At 39.8% G+C, this 26,833-nt stretch overlaps 3 protein-coding genes across 3 annotated transcripts in view; 2 read left to right on the plus strand and 1 right to left on the minus strand.

Annotated features, from left to right (window-relative positions):
- Positions 1–1,396: 1,396 nt before the first annotated feature.
- Positions 1,397–6,268, plus strand: LOC146324717 (ras-related protein Rab-29-like). Its single transcript, XM_084719920.1, has 6 exons — positions 1,397–1,578; positions 1,689–1,815; positions 2,492–2,563; positions 2,652–2,833; positions 3,337–3,458; positions 5,787–6,268. The coding sequence occupies exons 2-6, from the start codon at positions 1,698–1,700 to the stop codon at positions 5,908–5,910; spliced, it is 618 nt and encodes a 205-aa protein (XP_084576046.1). The 5' UTR covers positions 1,397–1,578; positions 1,689–1,697; the 3' UTR covers positions 5,911–6,268.
- A 12,784-nt stretch (positions 6,269–19,052) lies between these two features.
- cry3a (cryptochrome circadian regulator 3a) overlaps positions 19,053–26,833 on the plus strand; it is a 42,516-nt gene continuing 34,735 nt past the window's right edge. The window contains exon 1 of the mRNA XM_084720330.1: positions 19,053–19,216. The gene's annotated coding sequence lies outside the window, so the exon portion shown is untranslated. The remainder of the gene's footprint in view (positions 19,217–26,833) is intronic.
- Positions 24,402–26,123, minus strand: LOC146324719 (uncharacterized; the record flags this gene model as incomplete). The annotated part of the gene is made up of 1 exon (XM_084722049.1): positions 24,402–26,123. A coding segment is annotated over one exon (1,722 nt), but the record flags the coding sequence as incomplete, so codon positions are not given.

Consider the following 26,833-nt stretch of genomic DNA (forward strand, 5'->3'; position numbering starts at 1 on the left):
CTCAACCCCTTCATCCCTCACCTCGACCATCTAATCCCCCACCTCAACCATCTAATCCCTCATCTTGACCCTACATCCCTCAAACTCCTCATCCCTCATCCCTCACGCCGACCCCTTTCTTTTCTCAGCTCAACCCCTTCATCCCTCACCTCGACCCTTCGTCCCTCATCCTTTACCTTGATCCTCTCATCCCTCAAACCTCCCATCCCTCATCCCTCTTACCCCACATCCTTCTCCTTCATCCTGCAACCCCGTCTTCCTTTTCCTTGACCCCTTCATGTCTCAAATCCCTCATCTCTCATCCCTCACCTTGACCCACTCATCCCTCATTTCGACCCATCATCCCTCACCTCAACCATCTAATCCCTCATCTTGACCCTACATCCCTCAAACTCCTCATCCCTGACCTCGACCCTCTTCGTCCCTCACCTCAACCCTTCATACCTCATCCCTCTCCTCAATCTCTACATCCCTCTCCTTCATCCCTCAATCCCTTCATCTCTCACATTGACCTTACATCCCTCAAACCCCTCATCTCCCACCCCCACCTCGACCCCCTTCATCCCTCTCCTCAACCCTTCATCCCTCACCTCAACCCCCTCATCCCTCAAACCTCCCATCCCTCATCCATCTAACTTAACTGTTTGGTAACCATTGGGTTCAGACCAGGGGCCTGATTCATAAAACAGACTAACAATCATTTTCATCTGAAGTATGTCTTGAAAACCATGCGTAAGTGTAACTTCGATGTGGAAATGATCTTATCTCCAAGTAAACTCTAGACATGACGTAAGTGATTTTCCTGCAGGGTATGTCAGATATTGCAGTTTGGGATGCATATGTGCCCAAGCCTGTGCTGACCTTTGCATTAGCCTACTGAACAATGTAATGAACTGTGACACTCCAAAGCTATGTGTTTGGCTTTGTTTGTCATCCCACTATTTAGTCCACCAAATAGTATGTGGGGCCTGGCTTCAATTTCCTCTCCCATGTCAGTGATCTTGTTTTCAAAAAGTTTGCTGTTCCCTTTTGATCCATGGCAATGCTTGTCTAAACTCTCATTTTTGATAACATGCTGCAAAACTGAAAAAGCTGACAAAACACAAAAATCTGTTGAAGTAAAATGCCTTGAAATGTTAAGTTCTGGGCAGGTTATTGTGTAAGATGGATGAAACATCTGCCAAACCATGCCTTTGTGGGTGACTTCTCTATTGGAGCAACTTCGTAGTCATGCAACGTTTTGTATTTTGAAATATGTGGCCTAAGAGATCAAGTGGGTTAGAGAAATGAATCTGCATAGATCCATATACTGTTTCCTGTTGCATGAAGGTGTGGTTTATGACACAGAACTATTTATGGTGTTTGCTACTTCCCTCCAGAAAGCAAAACTAGTTGATCGCAATGCTGAGCTACACAGAGAGGAGGACGGTCAACAGTTTGTAGAGTTTGGGGTTTAGAGGCTCAGAAGTTCACATGTTAAGTGGGTACATTAATTTAAGAGATAAAGACTGAAAGATAGTTAACATGTTTTGGATCAACAGATGAAAAGAAAGCGTCAGCTAAAGGAAATCCAAGGAGGTTATGGTTGACCTTTTTTTTCTTTTTACAGATAAAAAAAACCTCATAAATCACATTTCCTGACATGACAGTTGAACTTTGAGCCGTTGTCACATGTGTTTGTTTGACAGAGGAGAGCGATGACCGAGCACCTGCTGAAAATACTGATTATTGGTGATGGAAATGTTGGGAAATCCTCCTTTGTGCATCGCTACGTCCATGGACAGTTCAACAAGATGTACAAGATGACAGTTGGAGGTAGGGCTGCTTGAATTTATCTGTGTTCTTTGTGTGTGTGTGTGTGTGTGTGTGTGTGTGTGTGTGTGTGTGTGTGTGTGTGTGTGTGTGTGTGTGTGTGTGTGTTAGGGATAGGCAATATGGCTTTTAAATAATATCTCAAGATTTTCTGTACAATATATATATTGATATACACATTTTCTTTAAAATAACATTCTGTAAATTCTCAGACAGTGCAAACAATGATCTTATAGTAGAACTGTGTGATATGGACAAAATCAAACATCACATTTTTTTTTGAAAAAACACCAAATAATCGTAGGGATGACAATCAGTGCTTTTGGAAAATATTAACACAGTTTTGTTAAATAATCCTCTAATTTCAAGGTGCCACGTTGAGTTACTTGAGTTGCAAAGACTTTAGACTTGACTTGGGACTTTACAAAACAATGACTTGGTTCCCTCTCTGCTCTACAGTATATTCTCTGTCTCATCTGTCTGTGCCCGATGAAACAGTTCATTGTAGAACTAAGAGTGAAAGTCTGGAATTTTATGTGTAGATTTCATCTCTTATTTTTACCATTTTTAGTTTTGTATGTAAAAATAGATTTTGGTCTTTGTTTCTGTTTTAGTTCTCTCACTTCTCGCTTACCCTGATTCACTTCTTTTTCTCTCTGTATTTTTTTTATTTCCTTAGTGGATTTTTCTTTGAAGATGCTGCAGTGGTCGGATAAAGAAAAAGTCAGACTACAACTTTGGGACATTGCAGGTGCAGAACATTTCTCAGTTGACATACTATTTGGGACATACTGTACAAATAAGTTGTGGATGATGCACGCTGTGTGTTCTCCCTCCAGGCCAGGAGCGTTTCATTTCCATGACCAGGCTCTATTATAAAGGTGCGTTGGGCTGTGTGGTGATGTTTGACGTCACCAGCTCATCCAGCTTTCTCAACTGTCGCCATTGGAAACGGGACCTGGACAACAAGGCCATGCTGACAAATGGAGAGTCCATCCCCTGCATCCTGCTGGCCAACAAGGTGATTCAGTGCATTAACTGTAACTAATGAATGATTTATCAAGAAACTCGCCTGGCTCAGTATTAATGAGTGAGCGATGTACTGTTGCCTGATGGATGCTGGGATTAACACTGCAGGTTTTCAACCTCAGCTTTCCAGCATTTTTAGAAATTTGTGAGTCAAATTGATCAATAGCTAATTAAATGCCTAGTTTACTAGAATGCCTAGATAAACAAAAGTAGAGACTGCATTTCTATGAATACCTTTAAATCCACCCATGTTCATGGCAGACATTTCCTACCTTTTTTATTGCTCTGCAGAGGAATGTATTCTCTTTAAAATTAAATCTTATTTACGGTAAAAGACAGCAAAAGATGTTACAAATTAGAAGCAAAGAATAGACAGTGTTGTATAGGTCAATACCACAATACATACAGGTCAAACTACATATCAGCCATATCATAGATAGAGAACCCCGAATGGAACCTTAACAACCCGCTCACCTTACCTCTGTCTGTCTGCAGTGTGACCTGGCTCAGCGGGTTGTGTCGGCAGACAACATCGACAGGTTCAGTAAGGCAAACGGCTTCATTGCGTGGATGGAGACCTCAGTCAAAGACAACAAGAACATTGAAGAGGCTATGAGGTAACTCAAGATACGATTTTTTTTAAAAAAAGTTCAGAAGACGCAGTAGGGCTAGACAGTAATAGTTAAGATAATAGATTCTTGTTGTTGAGTTTAAGGTAACTTTTACTTTGCGCAGATTAGCCTTTGTTTACTTCCTAAAAATCTGTGTCCAATGCCACACACAGTTTTTTGGTATGCACCACAGTCAGGGATGGCTTTTACTGAAGTAAAAACTGCAGGGAGAGCGTCAGATAAATGGGTTCTCAGTCCAGTGGGACATTTTTATCAAAGTACTGGCATCCTCAATTTTTTTTTTTTTTTAAACCTGCAATTTCTCCAGAAGTTCAGATCTCATCCTGTCACATACAGCAAGACCAGCCGAAGTAGGGAAACTTTAGTAAAAGTGCATGTATGCATGATGATGTTGTGTTAGGAGGCCATATTCTCTGGATCACCGGCCAAAAGTCTTTCTCCAAATGTCATCTATTGTATTAAAATCACAGTCATGAGATCTGGTGGATGGGTGAGTCAAACAAGGACTTTCACTCAGGAGGCTGGGATTTGTCTCCTGTGTGAAACCAAAAGTCAACATTATGTCTTTAATGGGGATGTGATAATCTTACCCTATGATTCTTTGATGTATGACATAGCCTTCCCCTTTCATACTGCCTGGTCTGTTGGCCTGTTCCATTCTTATTTGTATATGAGAATAATCCATCATGATATTGACCAAAAAAAAAACAGAAATCACAGCCAAAAACAATATGGCACAGCTGCTGATTTACCCAAAAGATAGCCAGCAGAATGCTGTTGTATTCCAGCTCCAGGGGGCTGACCGGTAGCTGAGCTGCAAACATGCCATTATTTGGGCTGAGAATCAGCACCATTTATCAGCACTTGGTCCAGTGTAAGTCCAGCTACCAGATGTGCTAGATTTAGGATTTAGCAATTTTTGGCTACCTGGGTTCAGCACATTCTCGTTCCCATGCCGTTACTGACATTTTGTCACGCCCCTCGGTGTCTCGTACAGATGAACAAGGTATGCTTTATCGTCTATATAAAACGCACCTTGCTTACAAGTAACATCAATATAAACCCACCCATGTCAGATTATGCACTATAGAAAGCGAGACAGTCCATGTATGAAGGAGTTAGGGTAGATTGATGGGTCAAAACAAACACAGGACTTTCACCCAGGAGGCCCAGGTTCATGCCATGTGTGAAACCAAGAGCCAGCCAAACAAATAGTTTTGGTAATTAAATGTAACCAACTGAGGTGTGTGACACACACTTTTAGAAATATCGGGAAAGGTTTTCCCAGAACCATTTGCTTCTGAGGAACCTTTATTTGGACCTAGGTGGGTTCTACATGAAGCCTTTGGACTATAAAAGTTGGGTTAAAAGTTGGGTTAGGTTGGGTTCTGGATATAACCTCCCTGAAAGAGTTCCTACTTGAAAGTTTATGAAAGTTTCTACCAGGAAGCAAAAAGGGTTTTCCTATGGGGGCAAGCCAAATAATCCAATATGATTCTAGTTAGCACTTTTATTTCTCACAGAATATTTGACACATATATTTGATGTGTATATAGTCTAGTTATTAAGTCTAAGCGTTTACAAATGACTATGACATAATTCAAGTTGGCTGTTAAGAAATCAGGGCTAATATGTGTTAAGTAAGTGACACACTGCTCCTCTGACAAGTGTTTTCTGTGGTGTTTAGTGAAGGCAAATATCCTGCTGGGTGATAAGAGGTACTTAACATCTATGTACACTTTGTGGCTTTTTAGCAGACACTATTTTCCTGAAAAGTGGCCTCACTCATGTTTCTTCAAAGCGTCAGCCTAAGTCTTGACAGGTCACAGGTGGGTGTACGCTGATATACAAAGAGGCTGTGGAGGTGGCAGCCATTGTCATCACTTAAAGCCAAACACTAATGCTTGATATACAGTACCAGAGTGTCCTCAGTGTTTTCTGAAAGAACATGAGTGACGCAGATGTTGAAGGCTAGCAAGAGCATCAAAATAAGCGGGAAATCAGGATTTGGCTTCATGGGGACATTTTAGTTTAATCTAAAGTGATTTTCAACAAGTGGGCCAGCAGCATGGAAACAAGAAACACAAGTGAAGATGGACACAGGCTGCTGTGCAACCTGTTTCCTCTGTATGTAGGTTAAGTACTGAAAGAACTTAGATTGACATGTTTGAGAAAGTTGCCAGGGTATCTTTATGCCTCTGTTCCTTTAATGCAACTGAGACAAAACCTGCACTTTTCAAGTGACTGAATAATCGAGTCCTAAAATACCAATGCATAAATTTCACTAAAGTCACCAAATCTGTTGTGTTTCAGGAGGTTGGTGCAGGAGATTTTGTCGGCCCAGTCCAGTCCGGCCCAACTCCAACCTGTGCCTCAAGAATGTGTTTATCCTCATTTGGACTCAGGGTGCAACAGCAGAGGAGCAAGCTGCTGCTGAGGGACCGTTTTTTATCAATCACAAGGACAAGCTAAGTAAAGACAGCCAGGACCTGCTCATTAGCTGTTTGAGGTGGCAGCTGAGCAAGACACTCAACCCCTGAAGTACTTAGAGAAGCTGTCCAGTAATAGAGGAGGACAGAAGAAGAACCAGGAGGCTGCCAGTGGAGGTTTACTAGATGCTGATGTAAGGAGGCATATTATTACCAGTGCAGTTTTAATCTGATAACAACAAAGTGAATTGTAACAGTTCTCCGACCTGGAAGTCACTGTTTTGAGCCTCCAGTAACACCAGGACAATCAACCAGTCTGCCACCAGGATTTGAAGATCGTGAAACCGATCTTAGACGTTCACATGTGGGTCTTGTTGTGGAAATTTTCCCCTACTGGTGAATAATGAAATAGAGACTTCTGCCGGCCGACAAGGTTTTATTTCTTTGCAAAGAAGGTCAATCAGCACACCAGCGGTCAGAGTGGAGAAAGACCCAGAACATGGGAAGACCTGAACATTTATGCCTGAAGAACGCCCCCTAAGGTGTGTTTCACACCCCTTTGTCTGCTGCAGGTATCGGCACCCCACAAAGAGTGTTTTCGCACTCCTTTGTCAGGTACCGGCACCGACTCCCTAGGGTATGTCTCACATAAGGGGTATTCTGCAGGGTTTTGTATTCAGATGTTCCCATCGTTAAGAGGTCTAGACATGATAACTTGAAGCACAAAAGGACTTGGTGTCTTGGTGTACTCAGTGGGAGGTGGGGAATCTCAAACAGTCTCAACACCAAGTAATAAGAAATTGAAAATTACAATTACAGTCTGCATGGATCTAAAAGGACAGTACAAATATCAAAGGATCAGTGTGCAGGATTTAGTGGCATCCAGCAGTGAGGGTTGTAGATTTCAACCAACTGAAAACCCCTCGCCTCACTCTGCCCTTCCACGAGTGTAGGAGAACCTACAGTGGCTGCAAAACTTGAGGAAAATATGAAAAGCTCCAAATCTAGAGCCAGTGTTTTGTTTGTTCGTTCTGGGCTACTGTACAAACATGGCAGTGCAATATGTCACAGTTTTTTTGCTCGCCATTTTAATTCCCTATGCAGTCAAAATCGCTGTGCTTCACATCACATCACATTACAGACACTCCAGAATTTGGCCCAGCAATGACAAAAAAGTTTTGTAAATATTTGCAAGTATTTTTAATGGTATTTCTGAGTTGTTGTTTTTTTTTTTGTTTATTTGTTATCTTGGAACACAATTAAAAACTGCAATAGCTCATCCCGTGTTTTGGGGCATACACTAAATTTGAGTCCAATGAAATGTTAATAAGTCTCGCTAATAATGGATCTGAAGCACAGAAGGAGAGTACCTGTTCACCAGAGCAGGTTGCAGTGTTTCTGGGGGCAGTCTCACTGTACAGAACCACAATTTTATAACTTTATTTAGTGATTTGAGTGAAACTGAATCATATTTTATGAAGAAAATATTTTCTGGTTTTCCCTCTGATGTGCTAACAGCTGCTCACCTTCAACTCTCTGTAATTTCATTTATAGTGTTTCCTGATGGACAGACAGCTTTAGCTTTGTTGCTAAAGTACCTAGCCATGACTGTTAACTGCTGCTAGTAGGCAACAGAACCGGGCCCAACAGCCTCCCAGTGAATGCATCCTGTCACCAGGACAAACACAGCCCCCTGGACTGACAGTGAATATATCATCATGGTCACTTGCAGTTTTCTGATGGAAACATAGCTTTACTCATTGCTAAAGTGCACTGCAAACCGCTGTAAACTCAATTAGCTGTGAAAATTGTCTTGGTACTTTAACCTAATCCCTGTTGTAACGCCTGCGTAGGTCTTTTGGTCCGGTTGTGTTCACATGAAGCTCGCAATCCATCTAATAGGACCTCATACATCAATAAACTGCTTTAACAGCATACTGTGGGGGTGTAATGTAGGGTGACCAGAAGTCCTGAAAAATTCAAGCCAGTCCTGTAGGCCATAATTCCTGTTTGTAGTTATTAGAAAAATGTCCTGTTTGTTTTTATCAAATATGTAAGAGTATTATTGAGTGTTTTCTTTCCACTGGGTGTATTGCACTGATCAGTCTGTCATAAATTCATTGGATTTATTTAAACCAGATGACAGAGAGCGCAGCCACCACTTCAAGAAGAATCTGACTAAAAAATATCTTAAAAAAAAAATGTGTTTGTTGCTCCTACAGCTTAATGATTATCAAATGTGCTGAAAAGACATTTAAAACAGAAGAAGAAGAACTGGATGGTGCAGTGAACTGTGACTGAACAACAAACAATCAAACAGAAAAAAAGCATCTCACTCGTACTGTTTGTTGTTTGTTTCTGTGAAGTGTAGACATTCCGGATATCAGTACATTATATAATGCTTTGACAAAACTGTCTGACTGTGGGGACGAGAAGGAGAAAAAGGCATGAAGAGAAACAGACAGAGCAGAGGGAAGGTGTTAGCACGGTTCCGCCTCTCGGTGTTAGAACGAGGTGTGCAGCGTGCTCTCTTCAGCCGCCAAGCCACCTCCTCCGACAGGCTGAGTCAGGCAGACACATGGCGTCCCCGTGCTGACAACGAGGTCTCTGTGTGTGTGTGTGTGTGTGTGTGTGCCAGTGAGACAAACTGTGTGTAGGTGCTGTTGTGTTTGTGTGTCGGATGAAGGCACATGGATGTGCATGTGCCACAGAGACATCAAACGCTCACACACATCCTGTCAATATGAGCCTTTGACAGCGGAGATTTGTGGGTAAATTCACTGTTTTCAAAGCAAGAGCGGTCTTTTTATTTCTTTTTTGTAAATTATACAAAAAGTGTTTGTGGTTAAAAAATAACAGCAGTCTCAAAAAGTGAGGTAAAACACCAACTTTAATATTGTCAAAACTACATCTATTAACAACATAATCAGTGCAATAATTGAATAATTTAATGCTACTATAAATATATATTATAACTATCAGTTTTAATTACTCCACCTTGTTCATGAGAATTCTTTTTAGTGCCGTTCGATCTAACAGATGGCTCCAAATAGTGCACTAACCACGAGTCACAGCCAGCGTTGCTATGGAGAAGGAGTCGGTAACATGTGGCTCAGGGTCTCTGGAGGAAACGAATGGGACAGTTTAAAGTGAAATGAATTATTTGAACTCCATGTTCAGATTAAACACATTTTTAGAGAATTTCCAGTGAGTCCGAACATAAAACATTCGTCCTGAACGTGACGCTCTTTGAAATTGAAAGAACAGCTTGGACCATGAATATGAAGTACAAATCCCTTTTAAAAAAAAGTTGGGACACTGTGTAAAATGTGAATAAAAACAGAAGGCAATGATCTGCAAATACTTTTCGACTTCAATTAAATAAAGTACAAAGTAAAGTATAAAGACAAGTGTTTAATGTTTAAACTGAGACTTTATTGTTTTTCGTGAATACACTCTCATTCTGAATTTGATGCCTGCAACACATTTCAAAAAAAGCATTTGGAACATTTAACAGGTAAACAGGTTGACTGGTAACACGTCACAGTATCATGATTGGATGTAAAAGGGGCAACCTTGTCATTCACAAGCATGGACGGGGAAGTTCACTACTTTGTGCATTTAGACATTTAGATAAATGCTGTTCATGGTGCAGGTAGAAAGCTCTTTGTGTCAAGATGCACAAAGCCAGACAATCAACACCAGATTTAAGTGTATGTCGTTTAAATAACTCCCTCACTGCTACATTGTGTTGATAATAATAATCCTGATTCATGTATTAAATGCGGCCTAGAAGAAGGCACATTATTCCCGCTGCCCCAAAATAAAAAAAATTCTGGGAAGGGGTCATACAAACTCTTTCAGGTATTATTTCTGCCCTCGGCTATTTATCCTTGGACTACTTCCACCTACTTTAAGATTGACAAGTGCTGATAAAAAAGATGCAGTAAGTAAGATTGCAGTCATTTTATGCTCATTTCAGGCTAAACACTGTGTTGCAACTACCTGGAAGAGCACAGGAGCACCAACAGTTGGACACTGGTTTATAAGTGTTTTTAACTATATTATATTTATCTTGCTCATTTAAAAAATGAATTTGAAGTAAATAAGTCTTATTTAGTGGAGGCCTAGGATGCGAAGAGAGGTGGGATGTTGCCATAGCATCCTCTATTTTTCAGATACTGCTGGTTCAAAGATATTTTCACCTGAGTGGGATGCTAGAGGAAAGGTCGGGGAGCGACTGAGCACATTTGGCTTCATGGTGAGGGGAACATGAGCATCCGCAGCGAGCAGCAGGACTGGTCGGTCTAGACGAGCCCTGCTCCGGTGAAAAATGTTTGACAGATGGATACAACCCACAACGGGGTCGACTCCAGTCACACACACAACCAAAAATCAATGTCGGTGTAATTTCCAGCCTACGTACTTGTGTGTTTTTAGGAAATTCAATTACAGTGCCCTGACGTGGACTCACGCAGGACAAACATGATGATTTATCCATGATTGAAATTTTAAATTTATAAACAGAGTGCCTCTGAGTTTTTATGGACTTCCATTAATAGCAAGCTGGACAATATTAATATCTTAATATATTAATATCTTTAAATAACTCCTTTACTTCAATATTACCAACACTATTGTTATTAACTCAGTGCAGCACTCCCTTTTTTCCTCAAAATGAGAGTTCTTTGGTGTGTGTGTGTGTGTGTGTGTGTGTGTGTGTGTGTGTGTGTGTGTGTGTGTGTGTGTGTGTGTGTGTGTTTGCATTTCCGAGTGGGTTTTTTCTGTCTCCGTATGTGTGGGCTTCTATTCTTATCAGTGAGTTGGAGGACGGCCGAATCTCTTGGCCGTGACTCAGTCGTCCACACACGCCACAGTCATGGAGAACCCTCAACAAAATGACCGGATGTCGGACAGATGGACTTTTTGTCAACATGGCCATCGTTCGAAACAAAAATGTCATCGTGTGTCACGCATCATATTTGCTCTATTCACATCATTTGGTGGCTCACAGCGTGTCGGCGGCCACGAGGGCTCTTCAGCGGGACTCGTTAGCTGTAAATGGACAAATTTGCTGTTGCAGAGAGAACATGGTGGAGCTTTTCAATCCTGGAACTTTTTTTGGCTCATGTGTGCTGACCTTTTTCAGACTGCCTGTTTGATACCAAATAATGATCAAAGAGAATTTTTACTTTGCAAATTCTATCTTCAACTGGGAAGAACTGTATCACAAACATTATTCAGTCCCTCCACGTTTTCACAAGCTTTTTTTTGTGATTGTTGTAGACTAAAATGTCTGATTTCTGTAATGATTGTATCCTCAGTTTGCTCATAAACAAATAATTTTCGTGAAATTTATGAACATAAAAACATAACATTATAACAGTTACTTGGATGGAATTAAGTTCAGTAACTAAGTTTTAACTGTATGTCAATAAATGAACCTTCTAATTAGCTGCAACTTCCACTGGGACATGCAGGCTCTGACCTTTTGAATATGCAAAAGCAAGTGTTAATTATTTAGAACTTCAACTCTTGTTAGTTTCTTCAAAAATATAGACTTCTATATGTTTTATATTATTGTAGCCACGTGGTTGCTTTTATGCTCTAAATGAATAACAAAATGCTCAAAATAAATAATATTGTTTAAACTGAGAATTTTAAACTTATCATCCTGTTTGCTGTTTCTGTATTAAGTTCATAAAGTTAAGGTAAGCCAGGACACCATTACACTATTCTATGCATCTTTTTGCAACTTTAATCAAAACTTTGCCTGATAGAGATCAGCACTCACTGAGCGCACTCCTCTCGTTGTAGCATTTACATTTACTTATACTCTTTGTAACTGTGATGCACTTCATGACATCTGTTCTCCTCACTAAACAGTACAGAAAAATGGACGTTAGGATTTCTGGCTGCTGAGGATTTCAAAGTTGCAGCAGTTCTCCCTTGCTACCATTTGGGGACGCCAGTCAACACATTTGCTTAATGCTGCTGCTGCTGATACTGAATGTGAAACTTCCCTGAAAAACAGTCAAATAAAAAAAAATCTAATGTAGTTACTGGGTTTATCAACATTACTCCACTATATCAAACATTTATTGAGAGCTTCATTTCTTTACCCGGTCAACAGAATGGATGATGACAATATATTTTGGAATCCGAGCATCTCTATTCCTGGCCTCGTCGAGCGTGACGCTCGGAGCAGCAGCGTAGGAGGCCTCCCACCAGTGCGTGTGGGCTGACTGACTGAGTGCCCTCTCTCATATCAACGCCGCCTTTGGATCTGAACAAGAAAGCCAGAGATAGAAGGGACTGTTCCTCCTGTGTCACGATCATTGACTCCTGTCCACTGAAGAACTCGGTGATCCAAATATGTCTAATGTTTATTTCATCCTAATTTTAGCACAGTTGGCACATGTTGGCCTTAATTTCTCCAGTCTAAGAGCATATGTACAAAGTATGTAGAGACAATATGTTAGAATCTGACATAATTAATGATTTGTCATATATTCATCTGCATCCAATGGTGGAAAGTCACTATGTTGTAAGTAGATTGGCTCTAGAGCTGTACTTGAAGGCTAATTCCAGTACTTTTAAACTTTGGCCCTATTTTTTTATACATTTTTTGTACATTTTTTTTTTTACTCTAAATGACTAAAAGGAGGCTACAAAAAGTTCTGGCATTGGTCCAGACGGCAGCTGTGAAACAGACTAGTCTAGTGTTTTCAAATAATTCAGCTTGTGACCCCTAACAAAAATCAATGCCAGATTTCAGATGTGGTTGTTCTCAGATGAGCATTTGAGGCCCAAAGACCAATCATTTCGTGGTACACCTCCTTTTGATCCTTAAAGTATATTTTGCTGATAAAGCAAGATTTTCTTTGCAGAATTTTTACTGGCAGTATTATACTTTTATATTGCTGTTTGGTACTTTTGGTAACTGGTTCTAATTGTGTAAAATAGAGTTGATAGTGTTGCAATCATGCAATTATGATCCATATTATCACTGGATCACTGCGACCGTGATGTGGACTGGGGTTTTAACACCTACTCCTGTTTTCAGGGTGATCTGCCCAATTACAACACATTAAACTGAGATGATGAATAAAGTGAACATTATAAAAATCAGCATGTTACCTTTCTGACGTTTTTAGCACTGCACTGACGCATTTAGCTCAGAGCACTGCTGTGTTGAACTCAAATTAGCCTGGGTCACTCATGAGCTAAAAATACACTTACAACTTTCGTGTGCATGCAAGGGTCTGCACACCAATTTTCACCCGCATGACATTAATTTTGTCCTCAGTGGGTGTCTGTGTAGGTCTTGTGTGGACATCTGCATACCTCAAATTTGTTGTGACTGCGCGGCCTTGTTTCCAGCTTGTCTGTGAGGCCACTTCTTACAAGCTGCGGATTAAGCCCACCGGCTGCACATGTGTGGAACATGTCCTCCGAGCGTACTCCAGAAAGCAGCGTAAAAATAACTACTACACCTCCATAATGTCTGCAACTGCCTGTACCTTTATAAAAGGGATGTTGATTTTGTAAATTATCCACTGAGACTACATAGTCATATTCTTATTACTTTTTATAGTGCTCACAGTCCAATGTCTGCTGACATTAGGTGTGGAAGAGACACAAAGATCACAATACAAATCCACAGGAACTTGAAAGAGAAATGAATTGCACAAGATTAGATTATGAAAATTGCTTGGCCTTTGCTCTGCTATCACTGTTGCTCTTTTGAGGTACACATATGTTTAGACTTGTTGTTTCAGAGCTGGGTTTTTTTGTTGTTGTTTGTTTGTTTTTTTCCTTCTTTCTTTTATGACAGCTGTATGCTACTAATCCTGTATGGATGTGACATGATAGCTACCACTGTTGTATGGCCTGGCTCAGGTTTAGCCATTGTAAAACATGAAAAAAATGCATACAGAGAATGAATGCTGTGGGGCACCAGCCTGGTGGAAAAAATGGCATATGGGATGCTGCTGGGAAATAGCAAGGTCACATTTTGGGGTTAATAAATTATGTAATATCAGACTGGTACATAGACGCCATGTATAATACTAATACTAACACCAACTAACACCCGCACTGCAAAAGCCTGATCGCTCTTGGTAACCAGCCGGGCTCTGAGGATGACCAAAAAGCCTGATCAGCTGATCAGAGAGGACCTCCAGGCTCATAAAGGGTTACAAGTGCTTTGATATAATTTCGGCCCTGGCTAATTTCCATCTGTAGTCCTACAGTTAACAAGCAGATGCAGTAAATAAAATATAAACGGCTATACAGAATAAAACACATGCAGATCCCTTACATAATAAAACTAGTAAGCACACGCTGCCTTAAAGGTTAACAATAACATGTTAAAATTAATACAAGTGCACAAGAAGCCAATGCAGGGAAGCCAGAGTGGGAGTAATGTGAACTTTTTTTCCTGACCCAGTGATAATCCTAGGAGCAGCATTTTGAAGGCGATGGAAGGAGGCCTGAGAAATACCTGTATAGAGAAGTTTAAACAGGCAAAAAACCAAAAGTATGGACAACCCTGTGTAGATCCTCAAAGGAGGATTCATCAAAAAAGCACTGAAATCAAATAAAACTCCCAAATTTCTTGCAGCTGGCTTTAAGTTTGTGCAAGATTGCTGACTATCTGACTGTAAGGACTGGGTCACCAATACCAGCATTTTAGGCCATATCAGACGCTGATCCAAAAAGTCTAGTAGTTAACAAGTAGTTCACAAGATGAAGAAGTTCAGATGAGGCCTGTTTAAAACTTAAAGTATGTGACAAAGCTTTTACTTCAAAGATCAGGGAAATCACATTGCTTTGGTTTTCAGTTAAAGCACATTTTAGGAAGGGTACACGTAAAACAAGAAACAAGCGCTCTTACTTAAGAATGCTTGAGAATACGCGAAGCATTTTCCACCAGGACAGCCTTATTTTTTTCCTCAACCATGACCTATAAGCGCTGCAGGTGAAGGGAAAGGTTCCCCGCACATGTAAAGCACAACACTTCATGAAAGAATCTGCTGATTTGGCAGAAGCAGCGTCAAAACTCCACGAGGCCTTGAGACGAGACGTCAGCGCCCCAGCAGCACCTTCAAGGAGCCACTGAAGGAGGGATCGTGTTTCCGCCTTTTACTTATGACCCTCCTGTTGGAGCGCAAGCAAACAGACGGTTGCATCACGGATTACGCTAGACATTTTTTATGACCGAGTTTGGCTCGTGACAGAAAAAGACAAAGTTTCCGGTTGTCTGCAGATGTGCTCTGATGAAGGTCACTTGATTTAAAGCTTGTCCTCCAAATGACAGTGAAATAATGCAGTGACAAGTCTGCTGTCTTATTTTCACAAACCATTATTTGTGTTTCATTTGTGTTTTATTCTTCTATAATACTCATTTTAACTCATTTCTTCTTCTTCCTCAGAAATTATTTTCCCAATTAGATTCAGATTTTTCCTCTCCAAAGCAAGACAGGTGTTAAACGTGTTCACTTTTTTGTGCATGAGGAATAAAATTAATTGTAATTATGGAAAGTGTGACTATTATTCACAGGGGGTTAGGGTTAGACTGAATGACGACATACCCAGTGACACTTGTTTACAGCGACAAAGTGACCCTTATTTTTCTACAGTGCTCATTTTGATTTATTTTTTCCACTTCCTCTCATTATTTTCTTGGCTGTTGTCGCACAATATGAAGTAAGTGTTAGTCATAGCCTCTCTTTTTGTGGATGAAGAATGAAAAGCACCGGTTGGGATTAAGGAAAGTCTGTTGATTATTCACAGGGGTTGATGTTTCATGAGCAGACTGAATGACAACATGTCCAATGACGCTGGCATACAGCGACAACAAATGTAGGAGGACTCATTTCGGGGATTGTTCGTGTCAGGGTTAATCAATGGACAGATCCTCAACCATCTGCTGACAGCGAGTCACAGACGGTAAGACGCAGTCAGACGGATTCCAAAAGGAGACAGAAAGAAGAAAAGGACCAAGAAAGAAAGAAAAAAAAAACACTGTCCAGGTCAAGTAGCCTTGTTGCTGAACAACGCAAACATAACCGGGTTAAAATGACCCATGTTTGTTGTTACATCTGCTCTGTCCAATTCACAGCCTCCTGACCAGAAGTCCTGATTTACCACTTTAAAAAGTAATGATATTACTTTACCTTTTACTTGGTATCAAAAGTAATTAGTTACTAATTATAATACTAGATTAGTTTCCTACCATGTTGGCAGCCTTGTACTCTAAAGTTCGACTAACCTGTTGAAATAGTTAGCTAAAAGTATGAATGAAAGTATGAAGAAGTGAATTTGTTAGCTAAAGTAATGTATAAACCGTTATAGCTAGTTATAGCCAAACAAAAGGTAATGTTAGATGGTAGAAATATTGAGTAAAAGTAGCCTAATGGATAAATAATTTAAATAGCTGGCTAAAAGTATTGAATATAGCTAAAAGAAATACTTAGCTAAAAACGATTAGTTGGTTGCAGTAGTTTGCTAAAGGTAATGCAAACGTTAAACAGTTAGCTAAAGTAATGGATAAAGAGATTAAATTAGCTAGAAGTAATGGGTTATGGTTAAAATAATGTTAAAAGTAACTGATAAACAACTCAAGTTAGTTAAAAGTATATGGATGAATTGTTGATATAAATGGAGGTGCTGATGGGCACATCAGATCCTCTGACAAGGCTGTGGGGGTACGTCTGACTAATCACAATCAGACACTATGTAGTCTAAGTATATTGAGAGCAAGTGGAAACTGGAGTCAAATTCTTTGTGTGTGTTAGGCTAATATACTTACAGAGTAAAGCTGAATCTTACTATTATTCTGATTCTCTAACCTCTTAAATAAAAACCAGTGAGAGAATCCACAAACCAGCTGCCACCACAGCAGGAGAAAGCTAAGAAAAGCCACTTCTGACAAGTACACATCGTGTTAATTAGATGGTGGGGCGACGCCGTTGATGTTGTGAACCTCATCTGTAACCAATGTAGGTTTCAATGTTTAAGCCTTGAGCTTGAAGAATCTTTTGCACCATAAGAACTGTTTGTAATTGTTTCTGTTATATAACACATGCTGCATCCCAGGGTGTGCCATTCACCACTTTTATATTTCTGACACCCCTGAAAGGCTGGCCTTGTAAGGTGCTTGGATAATGCAGCTGGTGAGACAGAATGCAAAGACTGGAGAAAAGTTACAATGAACAGAGACGTAAAACAGAGAAAGACTGCAATGACAGCAGAGAGACGGAGCGATACCAAGAATAAGGTGTTATAATTAACAATATTATGACAACAGAATGGCCAGTTCTTTTTTAAAAAATGGCCTTTGTGAGGTTTAACTGTTGTACTGTAGGTTTATAAAAATCAACATCAATAAACATCAAGCTATTAGTCCAGTTCAGAATAGTTTTATTTGCATGGCCACTATTGATTTTGAATGAATGAATTTAAACTGTGTAATGATTGCACATCACTACATGCCATTATTGAACAATAGAACAGAATAGAACAGAATGCTGTTATTGTCATTGCAAAGCTGTACAGTGAAATTTAGTGCATCCCTGAGTGGTACATATAATAAAAAACAACACACAGTCCCAAGATGGTAGATATTATTGCATATATCAGGTTATTATTGCACCCAGTTCAATTGGTGGAATTCAGTTCTTTGATGGCACTTTGCAACAACTGAACTGAACTTGATTTTATTTTTTGAACTGCTATAAATTTGTAAAAAAAAAAAAAAAAAAAAAAAAGAAAGAAAGAAAGAAAGAAAAAAGTAAAATTGCTTTTGGCCTGTCATTATGGAGAGTTAATTGCTGAAAAAAAATATTCCATTTTAAATTAAATGTATAACACATTAAAATGCAAGAAGGATCAGTGGTTAGTACTTTTACCTCACAGCAAGAAGGTCCAAGTTTTTCTTTATTTAATCAGATAAAAGCCTCATTGAGATTAAAATCTCTTTTTCAAGAGTGACCTGGACAAGAGGACAAACTGCGAATTTAATGGCAATGGTGGGACTCAGTGGGCCAGAAGAAAACAGATGATGTTCAGCAAAAAACGACATCTGTACAAGAGATATCTGTACAAGGATCTCTTCATTTCAATTTCAGTTAGAGCATATTTGCAGTAAGACGTGAAGGAAAACAAAGGAAATGCTTAGGCCGCTTGTATATATTGCCCAAAAATGTAATAACATACAGTTGTAGGGTTGTTTTTTTGTTTTTGTTTTGTTTTTTGTTTGTTTTTTTCATTTCTTTCTTTCTTTTCTTGTTAAAATAATTCGAGGGTAACTTCAAAGGCTGCTGCCTTTTCATTTGAGAATTAAGAGAAATTGAGAAAAATGCACAGTTTGTCTCCTTGTGACTTAACACAGCTATTACACTGAGGAGGCATTAGCCTAGCTTCTGTCATCCTCTGTAACATTCACAAACACGAATAACGTCGGATTTGTAGAAGCCAGCTTTTTCTTTAATGAAAGCACAAATCGAAACAGCGCCACTGCTCAAGGACGAAGCGGTTTGGATGAAATTATCTTTTCCACTAACTGGTCCTCGGAGATGCTGCTGCCGCTTGCTGCCGTGTGACTGAACTTCCGCGTTTCCATGCCTCTTAAACGTGACCCGGCAACTTACAAGTCATGTCAAACCGGCCAATAGGAACGCTGTATTGGAAGCACGTCGTCGTTCACGTTTGACAGTGCTACTGCTGCGTTCTGGTACTCCGGGAAAGAAGAAAACTCTGGCTTTTAAAAAAGTTATATTACAGTTCGTGTAGGCTCTCAAACGGAAAATACAATAAAGTTGAGCTTCTGTTTGAGTTTCTCAAGTCCTTTGATTTAGTAATTATCGTTACCATAAAAATATCTGCAAGAAAGGCTAAAATTAAACGAACTGGTTTAAGCAGAATGTTTTTTTAGAATATTTAATGGCAGCCATTTCTGAAATTACTATTACACGAGGTGAAGTTCTTGTGTTTGCTGGTGTTGCCCGCCGCTAACAGCTCAGACGCGTGGACGCCCCCCTAACAAGTGGGCGCTGAACTGTTTTTAACAGCTGCACATTGAACGCAGCACAGGATTGCTATAAAAGATCGGGGCATGCGCACTGAGTCAAACTCTTATGAAACAAAGTAGTACAGCGGCAGAAAACAGGTACAGGGAGACAAGAGGAATTGACTGGCTACTGGCACTAACCCGACATATAACACTCTCCCTCACACCAAAACGAAGGGAAGAAATGCTTCTTTCTTTGGGCTTGACATAAAATATCACCTCCGGGGAGCCAGCACAAGGTAAGACGGGTCTTTTTGTCAACTTTGAGGGCATATTTTTGATAGGAAACTGTGTGTACTTTTATAAACAGCGCCACCACTTACATAAGCATTGCTCTGGTGACCCCGTTTTGGTCTTAAGAGATGTTTCCTTGCCAGAGACTTCAACTTCATGTCATTTATATTTTCCGGACATGTTAAGACTCACGCAGATTCCACGTTTATGAGACAAGCTCACCAGCTCGTTTTCTGTTTGTGCCCTTATTTATTTTCTGGACGAAGATTGGATGATGTAGAGTCAATATCAGCCTCCCATTCAGAATAAACGGTGTGACCTAATTTCCATTTGCAGAAGTCACAGAAGCCATCATTGTGACTTGACACTTAGGATTTACCAACAAACAGCCTTTTAAAAACATCAGTGCCCCTTATAATGGTTTGATATGAAGTGTATAGATTGATTACTGATATTAAAATCAGAACCATGTGACGCTTTTTAACAGAGGATGCTTATGTTTACAATTGAGTAGACCTGTGAAATTTTCATTCAATAGGCCCACAGTGATCATTAAAATCTCAGTGAGTGAGCTTTGAAAATATTCTCAAAATTTGCTTGAGTTTACAAATATTTTTTTGGAAAGTTTATTAATTATCAATACTTTTCCATTGTCTTAATTACAGTGTAACACTGGTAAGGCTCAAGCCAGTTATCAAAACCCTCCATCTTCACCCACTCAGCTCTGTCATCTACAGCCCCTGCCCTTTATTCTATCCCTTGTCAAACATTTTCAGTTATTTAAAGCTATGTCAGTTTAGATTTTCTAAAATTTAATTTAATTTTTATCAGTTATTTTAAATCTGGGTAGTTTCTTTGTGAATTGCAGATAAAACATGAGTAATCTCAAAAGTGATGCCAAATGTTTGTTTTTTTTACGTCAGCGAGGCTCCCCCAAAGATCTGGTCACCGGCTGTTGGGTGTCTGCCTCTGTGCCAGATAAACTGGCAGCGCATATTTAGATGTCACGCTGCAAAAATCAGCAATGTGGCAGAAAATGTGATTTGCTGTTTCTATTTGTGGGGGGAAATAATGGTTTTCTGCAATAAATGAGTCTCAGCACAGGTAGATGCAATATGTGTACATCAGCTCAGGGAAGCTGTCTTCCTCTGCGTTAATTTTTCTATGCTGACAGTAAATCTTTTTAAACCAGTGGTTGGTTTCACGATAAACCACGTTTGAAAAAAGTGTTACCTTTTCAGACTTTAATTATCTTTAACAGAGTTTGATTACCACACTTTGAAACACTCTTGGTAAAATGTGCAGCATCAAACAAAGTTAGGAACAGCCTCCCAGAGGCAGGCGCAGCATCAACGTGGGTTTGTTTTGTGTCAGTGAAAACACTGACTCTGCAAAGGGCATAGTGCCATTTCATTGCAAGGTTTTCAGTGTAAAAATGTGTTAAATGATTTCAGTGTGTGTTGCACATGTTAACAATACTGTAATCATAATTTGACATTTTCATACCATGATCTCTATCATAGTGCTGATAAATCTACCTGCCCCACAAATTATTTTATTTGTTAGCTGTGATTAAAGAAGAGCATAAATTGTCATGTTTAATCTAGAGCTGCTCTAAAATGTCAGAAAATAGTGAAAAACCTCCATCCTTATTTTGCAAAGTCCAAGGTGATGTCTTTAAATGTCATGTTTTGTTAGTCCAGAACACAAAGATGTTCAATTTAAGGTCATAATAAATGGAGAAAGGCAGAAAATCTTCATATTTGGCAGGCTGAAAATTTGATGAAATGCAGTAAAGATTAACTGATAATCAAAATAGTTGTTTTCATCACTTGCCTGATCAGGAAAGTGAGTTGCTAGATATACTAATCTGACATGGCATTTTACTTGGGCAATCCTGCTTGTTATCACCCTGGATTGAGTGCTGTACTGGTTTAAGGCACCACAGTACCAGAACCGTCACCTTACAGTAAGCAGAGGCTAATTACATTGCAGTCAGCTGTTGATTTGCTATTATTAGGCATTTGATCAATTAAGAGTTAATTTGCAGACAAAAATGTATCAAATTAGTAGATTTATAAGTTTGTAACTTGTTCATATGCTTTGATTAATGTCCTCAAACATAATCCATGTGATGCAAATGGCAGTAAACATACTCAACCTGTGCTCTCACATACTGATGGAGGTAACAAACCTCAGTCCTGTCCGTGAGGAAAACAGAGGTGATCCAAGTGTTTCCATGGCCACAGTATACATTTTAGATTGCATTCATGTGAATGAAGAGGTGACATGTCATTAATATGCCTGTGTATATGGTACTCCTTAACACATCCATGATATGGACATGTTGAGGTAGAGCTTCATAGAACTGGTCATCCCTGGTTGTTTTTAGCAGAAGTGCACCCAGACACTTAAGTTTTCTCTCGCTGTTCCATGTTCTAGTGCCAGAGGCTGACCAGGGAAGAAATATAGAGTGAAACAAAGCTAAATGAAAATGATTTTATGTGGGTGGAAAAAACAAACAGATGTTTGCTGATGTTAATATGCTTGTGCTTATTTCAGTTCAAATTCAACTTGAATCTTTTCAAAGAGGCTTCATTTTCAGGAAATGTGTAGGATGTTCATTCAGGCATGTCTGTAATTAGATGATGAGTCTTCACATTGATTATTTCACTCACTGTCAACTTAAGCAAATTTCTGTGTGGATTTTTTTTTTCTTTTTGACCTGAAAGCTGCAGTCTCTGCTTAAAAATGGTCTTTTTTAATTAATACAGTGAAAAGAAACACTGTTGAAGGAATACATTTGGGAAAACATGGAAAACATTTCACTTTGAGTGTCTGTGAAATCCAATTCTCCGATTGATCAAACATTGTATTTTGCCAAAATATGGTACAGGAGTTGGTTTACATATATTAGAGTCCATGTGTCTGGTCCTAAATTGATCAGATTCATTGTATACTAAAGTGGGGGACAAGGTCTCCTAGGGGGCCACCAGGAGGGGCCTCAGCAAATTGGAGGGAAAATAAGGGAAAATGCAAAAGAAAACTTGATGTCTTTAAATGTCTTGTTCTATCAGTCCAAAACCAAAAGATATTCAGGTTAATATGATGGTAAATCGAGTAAAGCAGAGGTTGAAAACCAATTTTCTGCCACTTTTTCATGAAATATTGCTTTAACTACCACTTGAACTGAATTAACTATCCCAACATGGCATTTTACTTGCCCCAGGCAAGCAGGTAATCTGTATTGTTGAGCCCTGTGATCATTTCCTTTTGAATCTCAGTTTGAATGATGTTTGTTGGCCAACAAGGTTAAGTTTAGACTCATTCACTCAAGACACACAGTAGGTCTGTTGAATTTACCTTAAGGCAAGCTAAAAGGCAGGTAGCCGCCCAGCTAATTAGCCATTTAAATCAGCCAACAACTGTCTGCCTGCCAGGGACATTCTGTTCTTCTTCCACTTTTATCAGCTGTTGTGTTAATCAACCAGCTGAGCTCCACATCTGTGATAGGAGTCACACGACACCATGCCATCCCTACATAGACGAGAGTGAACTGAATGACTTTTTTTCTGGGATAATAAAAGCAACAAAGAATGAAAACAAGTAGACATGAGTTTTGTCCGGTCACAATGTTACTGAAATAAACTGTGCTTTCTTCGGATATGCATGGATTTAAAGTTAACACCTGTAGCACCAAATGGCAGTAAGAGTGGTACAGTATATAGCAGGTAAATCCCAAAGTGTCACCTGTCACACTTGCTGGTAGAGACCTTAAAGTTTTAATGCCTCAGGTTTTGCCTGACCAGGCTTTGTCCCTACTTAACTCTGGTCCAGGTTATACACCCTCTGATCATGAGCCAATCAAATCAGTAATCCAGTGTCTTTGTATCATACAGGCTTCACACAGGCTGCCTGTTCTATACATTAAACAGCTTTGACAGTGAGCACAGGGACAATTATCAAAAGAAATTGTTATGCATCTTAATTATAGATATTGAAAAATATTAATGGCAGGTAAAGACTGTCTTTGTCTTTTGAGAAACACCTCCACCCCTCTGCTGAACCACATATGCTATAAGTTAAATTATGAATTGACAACTTTATTTGTCCCCAATGGGACAGTTGTTTATGCAGCAGTGGGATGCACACATGTAGAGCATATAAATACAGGGCACTTAAATACAACACTAAGACAAAAATATATTAACATAAAACAAAGTTTAAAAAATAAACAATATGTTAAAATATTTTGTTGTAGTGTGTTTGAAACTATTGAGTTTTAGCCAGTGAGAGTCCAAGGAGGGTACCAGATGGCAGAAACTGAAACTGTTGATATAAAGGATGGGAACAGTCAGAAAGGATAGATTCTCCTTTCTTATGTAACTGTTTGTTCAGCTGGTCCTCACCAGGTCAGGTCAATTTTAATTTATACAGCCCAATATTATACAAATAACAATTTTCCTCGGGGGGGCTTTACAATCTGTACAGTGTGCAACCCTGTCCTGTACATCCCTCAAAGAGTAAGGAAAAATTCCCCCCCAAAAAGAAAAAAAAAAAAACTTTAACAGGGGAAAAAAATGGAAAGAACCTCATGGAGAGGAAGAGAGGAGGGATCTCCATCCCAGGATGGATGGGTGGATGCATGTCACCTGTACAGAACAGAACAGCAAAGTCACAATATAATCCAGTTTTGGTGACAGAACTTCTAATATATAAAATTATAGAATATATGCAAACGTATATGGATGTGTAGGCATTCATATGGGAACTCATAGTTGTATCTTTGGCCTTAGATGGCCATAATAATTATGACACGAGCAGTATAAAGAGCACCCGAAGTCAAGTTTGGACACAGAACTGTCTCCCAGGAGACTGGGGTCTGTGTCCAATGTGAAACCAGAAGTGAACACTGATTTATTTTAAGTTACTTAAATTACATTAACATTACTTTACCTAAGCCTAACAAAGTAGTTTTGTTGCCGTAACCTAACCAAACTGCGACCGTTTAACAACATTAATGACATGTTTAACGTCACATGAGTTATCTTAGGGCATTGAATCGATCGCAACTGGACTGGTAAAAATTGTCTTGGAAGACGTTTCGCCTCTCATCCGAGCAGGCTTCATCAGTTCATGCTCATCAGACTAGATAGGACAGCTCTAGTCTCGTTAGTGTTCCATTCTGTTCTAACGATGGTCGTTGGAGGCACCTGGAGCCAGGTGTGGCTGGACTGTGTTGTTAGCTTTAGAGGTTAAACTATTGAATCTTTTGGGAAGGGATGAAAGGACGGCATTGTAGGTTTGGGATAGGTGGTGTCGTAGACCTCCCCCTCTGTTCAGGGATGGCTTCTCAACTTTGACATAGATGGCTTCCCTTACTCCTCTTTCAAACCATCTGTCTTCTCTGTCAAGAATATGTACATTTTTATCCTCAAAAGAGTGTGTTGTCTCTTTGAGGGGCAGGTAGACAGCCGAGTCTTGACCTGATGAGTTAGCTCGTCTGTGTTGTGCCATGCGCATACTTAGTTTTTGTTTTGTTTCCCCAATGTAAAGGCTGGAGCATTCCTCGCTGCATTGGACAGCATACACCAGATTGTTCTTCTGGGTATGAGGAGTGCGGTCTTTAGGGTGTACCAACCTTTGTCTGAGGGTGTTACCAGGCTTGAAATGCACTGGAATGTTATGTTTGTTGAAGACCCTTCTGAGTTTCTCAGATATACCTGAGACATATGGAATGACAATGTTATTCCGTCTGTCGTCCTTTACTTCCTCCACCAAAAAGTCATTTTTCCTCCTGGAATTAGCTGCGATTTTTGCAAAAGACCAGTTGGGATAACCACAGGTTTTTAGGGCCTCCCTCAGGTGTTTGTGCTCTTTTTCTCTGGCCTGTCGGCTGGTGGGAACATTATCAGCTCTGTGTTGTAGAGTTCTGATAACCCCCAGTTTATGTTCCAGTGGATGGTGTGAGTCAAAAAGTAGGTACTGGTCAGTGTGCGTGGGTTTTCTGTACACCCCAGTGTGGAGGCTTCTGTTGTCTCCAATATGAACTTCACAATCCAAAAAGGGCAACCTGTTGACTTTGACATCCTCCCGAGTGAACTTGATGTTTTCATCCACTGAGTAAATGTGCTCGGTGAAGGCTTGCACTTCTTGGTTTTGGATTTTGATCCATGTGTCATCCACATATCTGTACCAATGACTTGGTGCTGTTCCCTCAAAGGAGTATAACGCCTTTGTTTCCATGTCTTCCATGTACAGATTGGCCACAATGGGAAATACCGGTGAACCCATAGCACAGCCATGTTTTTGCCTGTAAAACTTCCCCTTAAATTGAAAATAAGTGGTGTTTAGACAAAGTTCCAGTAAGCGGCAAATCTGATCAGGGTTGAGAGAGGATCTGTCTCGGAGTGTTATGTCGTGTAGGAGCCGTTTTCTCACTGTTTCTACTGCATCTTGAGTTGGAATGCAGGTGAACAAAGATGTGACATCAAAGGAAACCATTGTTTCATTGTCGTCCAGTTTCAGGCCTCTGACTTTATCTACAAAGTCCATAGAGTTTTTGATGTGATGTGGGGTTTTGCCCACCAGGGCTAGGATGTTGGCAACATACTTAGCAATGTCTGGGATGGACTCCTGTTGATATAACCGGTGATATTGTAGACGGTCAATGGTTCCTTCTTTCTGCAATTCCTGTAGGTAGTGTACGATTTTCCTCTTGTAACCACTGGTTGGGTCACGTTTTAGGCTCTCGTATGTGTTGGCATCATTGAGAAGCGAGAGGATTTTGTCATGGTAATCAGTTGTATTGAGAATTACTGTGCATCTCCCCTTATCAGCTGGCAGTATTGTGATGTTCTCATCTTTGCTCAGCGATGTCACAGCTCTTCTTTCCTTGAAAGTGAGGTGAGGTTAGAGATCCCTTCAGGTAGTAGTGTTGTCAAAATTTAATGTTAAGCATTTTCCCTCATCTTACCTCCAATTTGCTGAGACCTCCCTGGCACAGACCCTCACTTTGAAAATAATGGCTACAGCCTGTTGAAATCTTCCCTGTGGTAGAACCAACCACAGGGAACCTTAAAATCAGAGCCAACTGCTGCAAAAAATGTGTTTACCATAAGGCTAAATCTGTGTTTCGCTTATCTGAAGGATTTTCAACTTTATCGAACACAATAGAAGGACAGACAGGAGTGGAACAAAGAGACTGGAGGTGGGTGATGTGCAACAAAAATGTACGTGGCTGAACTTGTTCTGTTTTTAACCTGGAGCAAGCAGCGGTGGTGGGAGAGATGCAAGGTCATATCAAGATTTTCTCAATGAGGGAGAAAGAATAGATGTGAATGGTGCCTGTCTGTTTTCCAGAAAAACAAAAAAAGATAAAATAACCAAATATCTCAAAATAAATTGATAATTGATTTGTAGACTATATAATTTTATATAACGATATCACAGACACTCTATTTATTCAATGAATCAAGAAATCCAATCCAAGTAAACAAAAATAATCACGTTTATATATGAATATCCTCCGGTTTAATAGACGTCTCTTTGTTCCTACCTTTGCCTGCCTGTGTTGGCATACTGAAAGTTGAGTTTTATTTTACCCTTGGTCTATTTCAACA

The sequence above is a fragment of the Lutjanus erythropterus genome, chromosome 6, assembly GCF_056507025.1.
Source record: "Lutjanus erythropterus isolate fLutEry1 chromosome 6, fLutEry1.hap2, whole genome shotgun sequence".
NCBI classification, from domain to species: Eukaryota; Metazoa; Chordata; class Actinopteri; order Lutjaniformes; family Lutjanidae; genus Lutjanus; species Lutjanus erythropterus.

Coding starts and splice junctions, on each gene's coding strand:
- LOC146324717 (XM_084719920.1), top strand. CDS start 1,698: ATGACCGAGCACCTGCTGAAAATACTGATTATTGGTGATGGAAATGTT. Junction 1,816..2,491: donor GTACAAGATGACAGTTGGAG/GTAGGGCTGCTT, acceptor TTATTTCCTTAG/TGGATTTTTCTTTGAAGATG. Junction 2,834..3,336: donor GCATCCTGCTGGCCAACAAG/GTGATTCAGTGC, acceptor GTCTGTCTGCAG/TGTGACCTGGCTCAGCGGGT.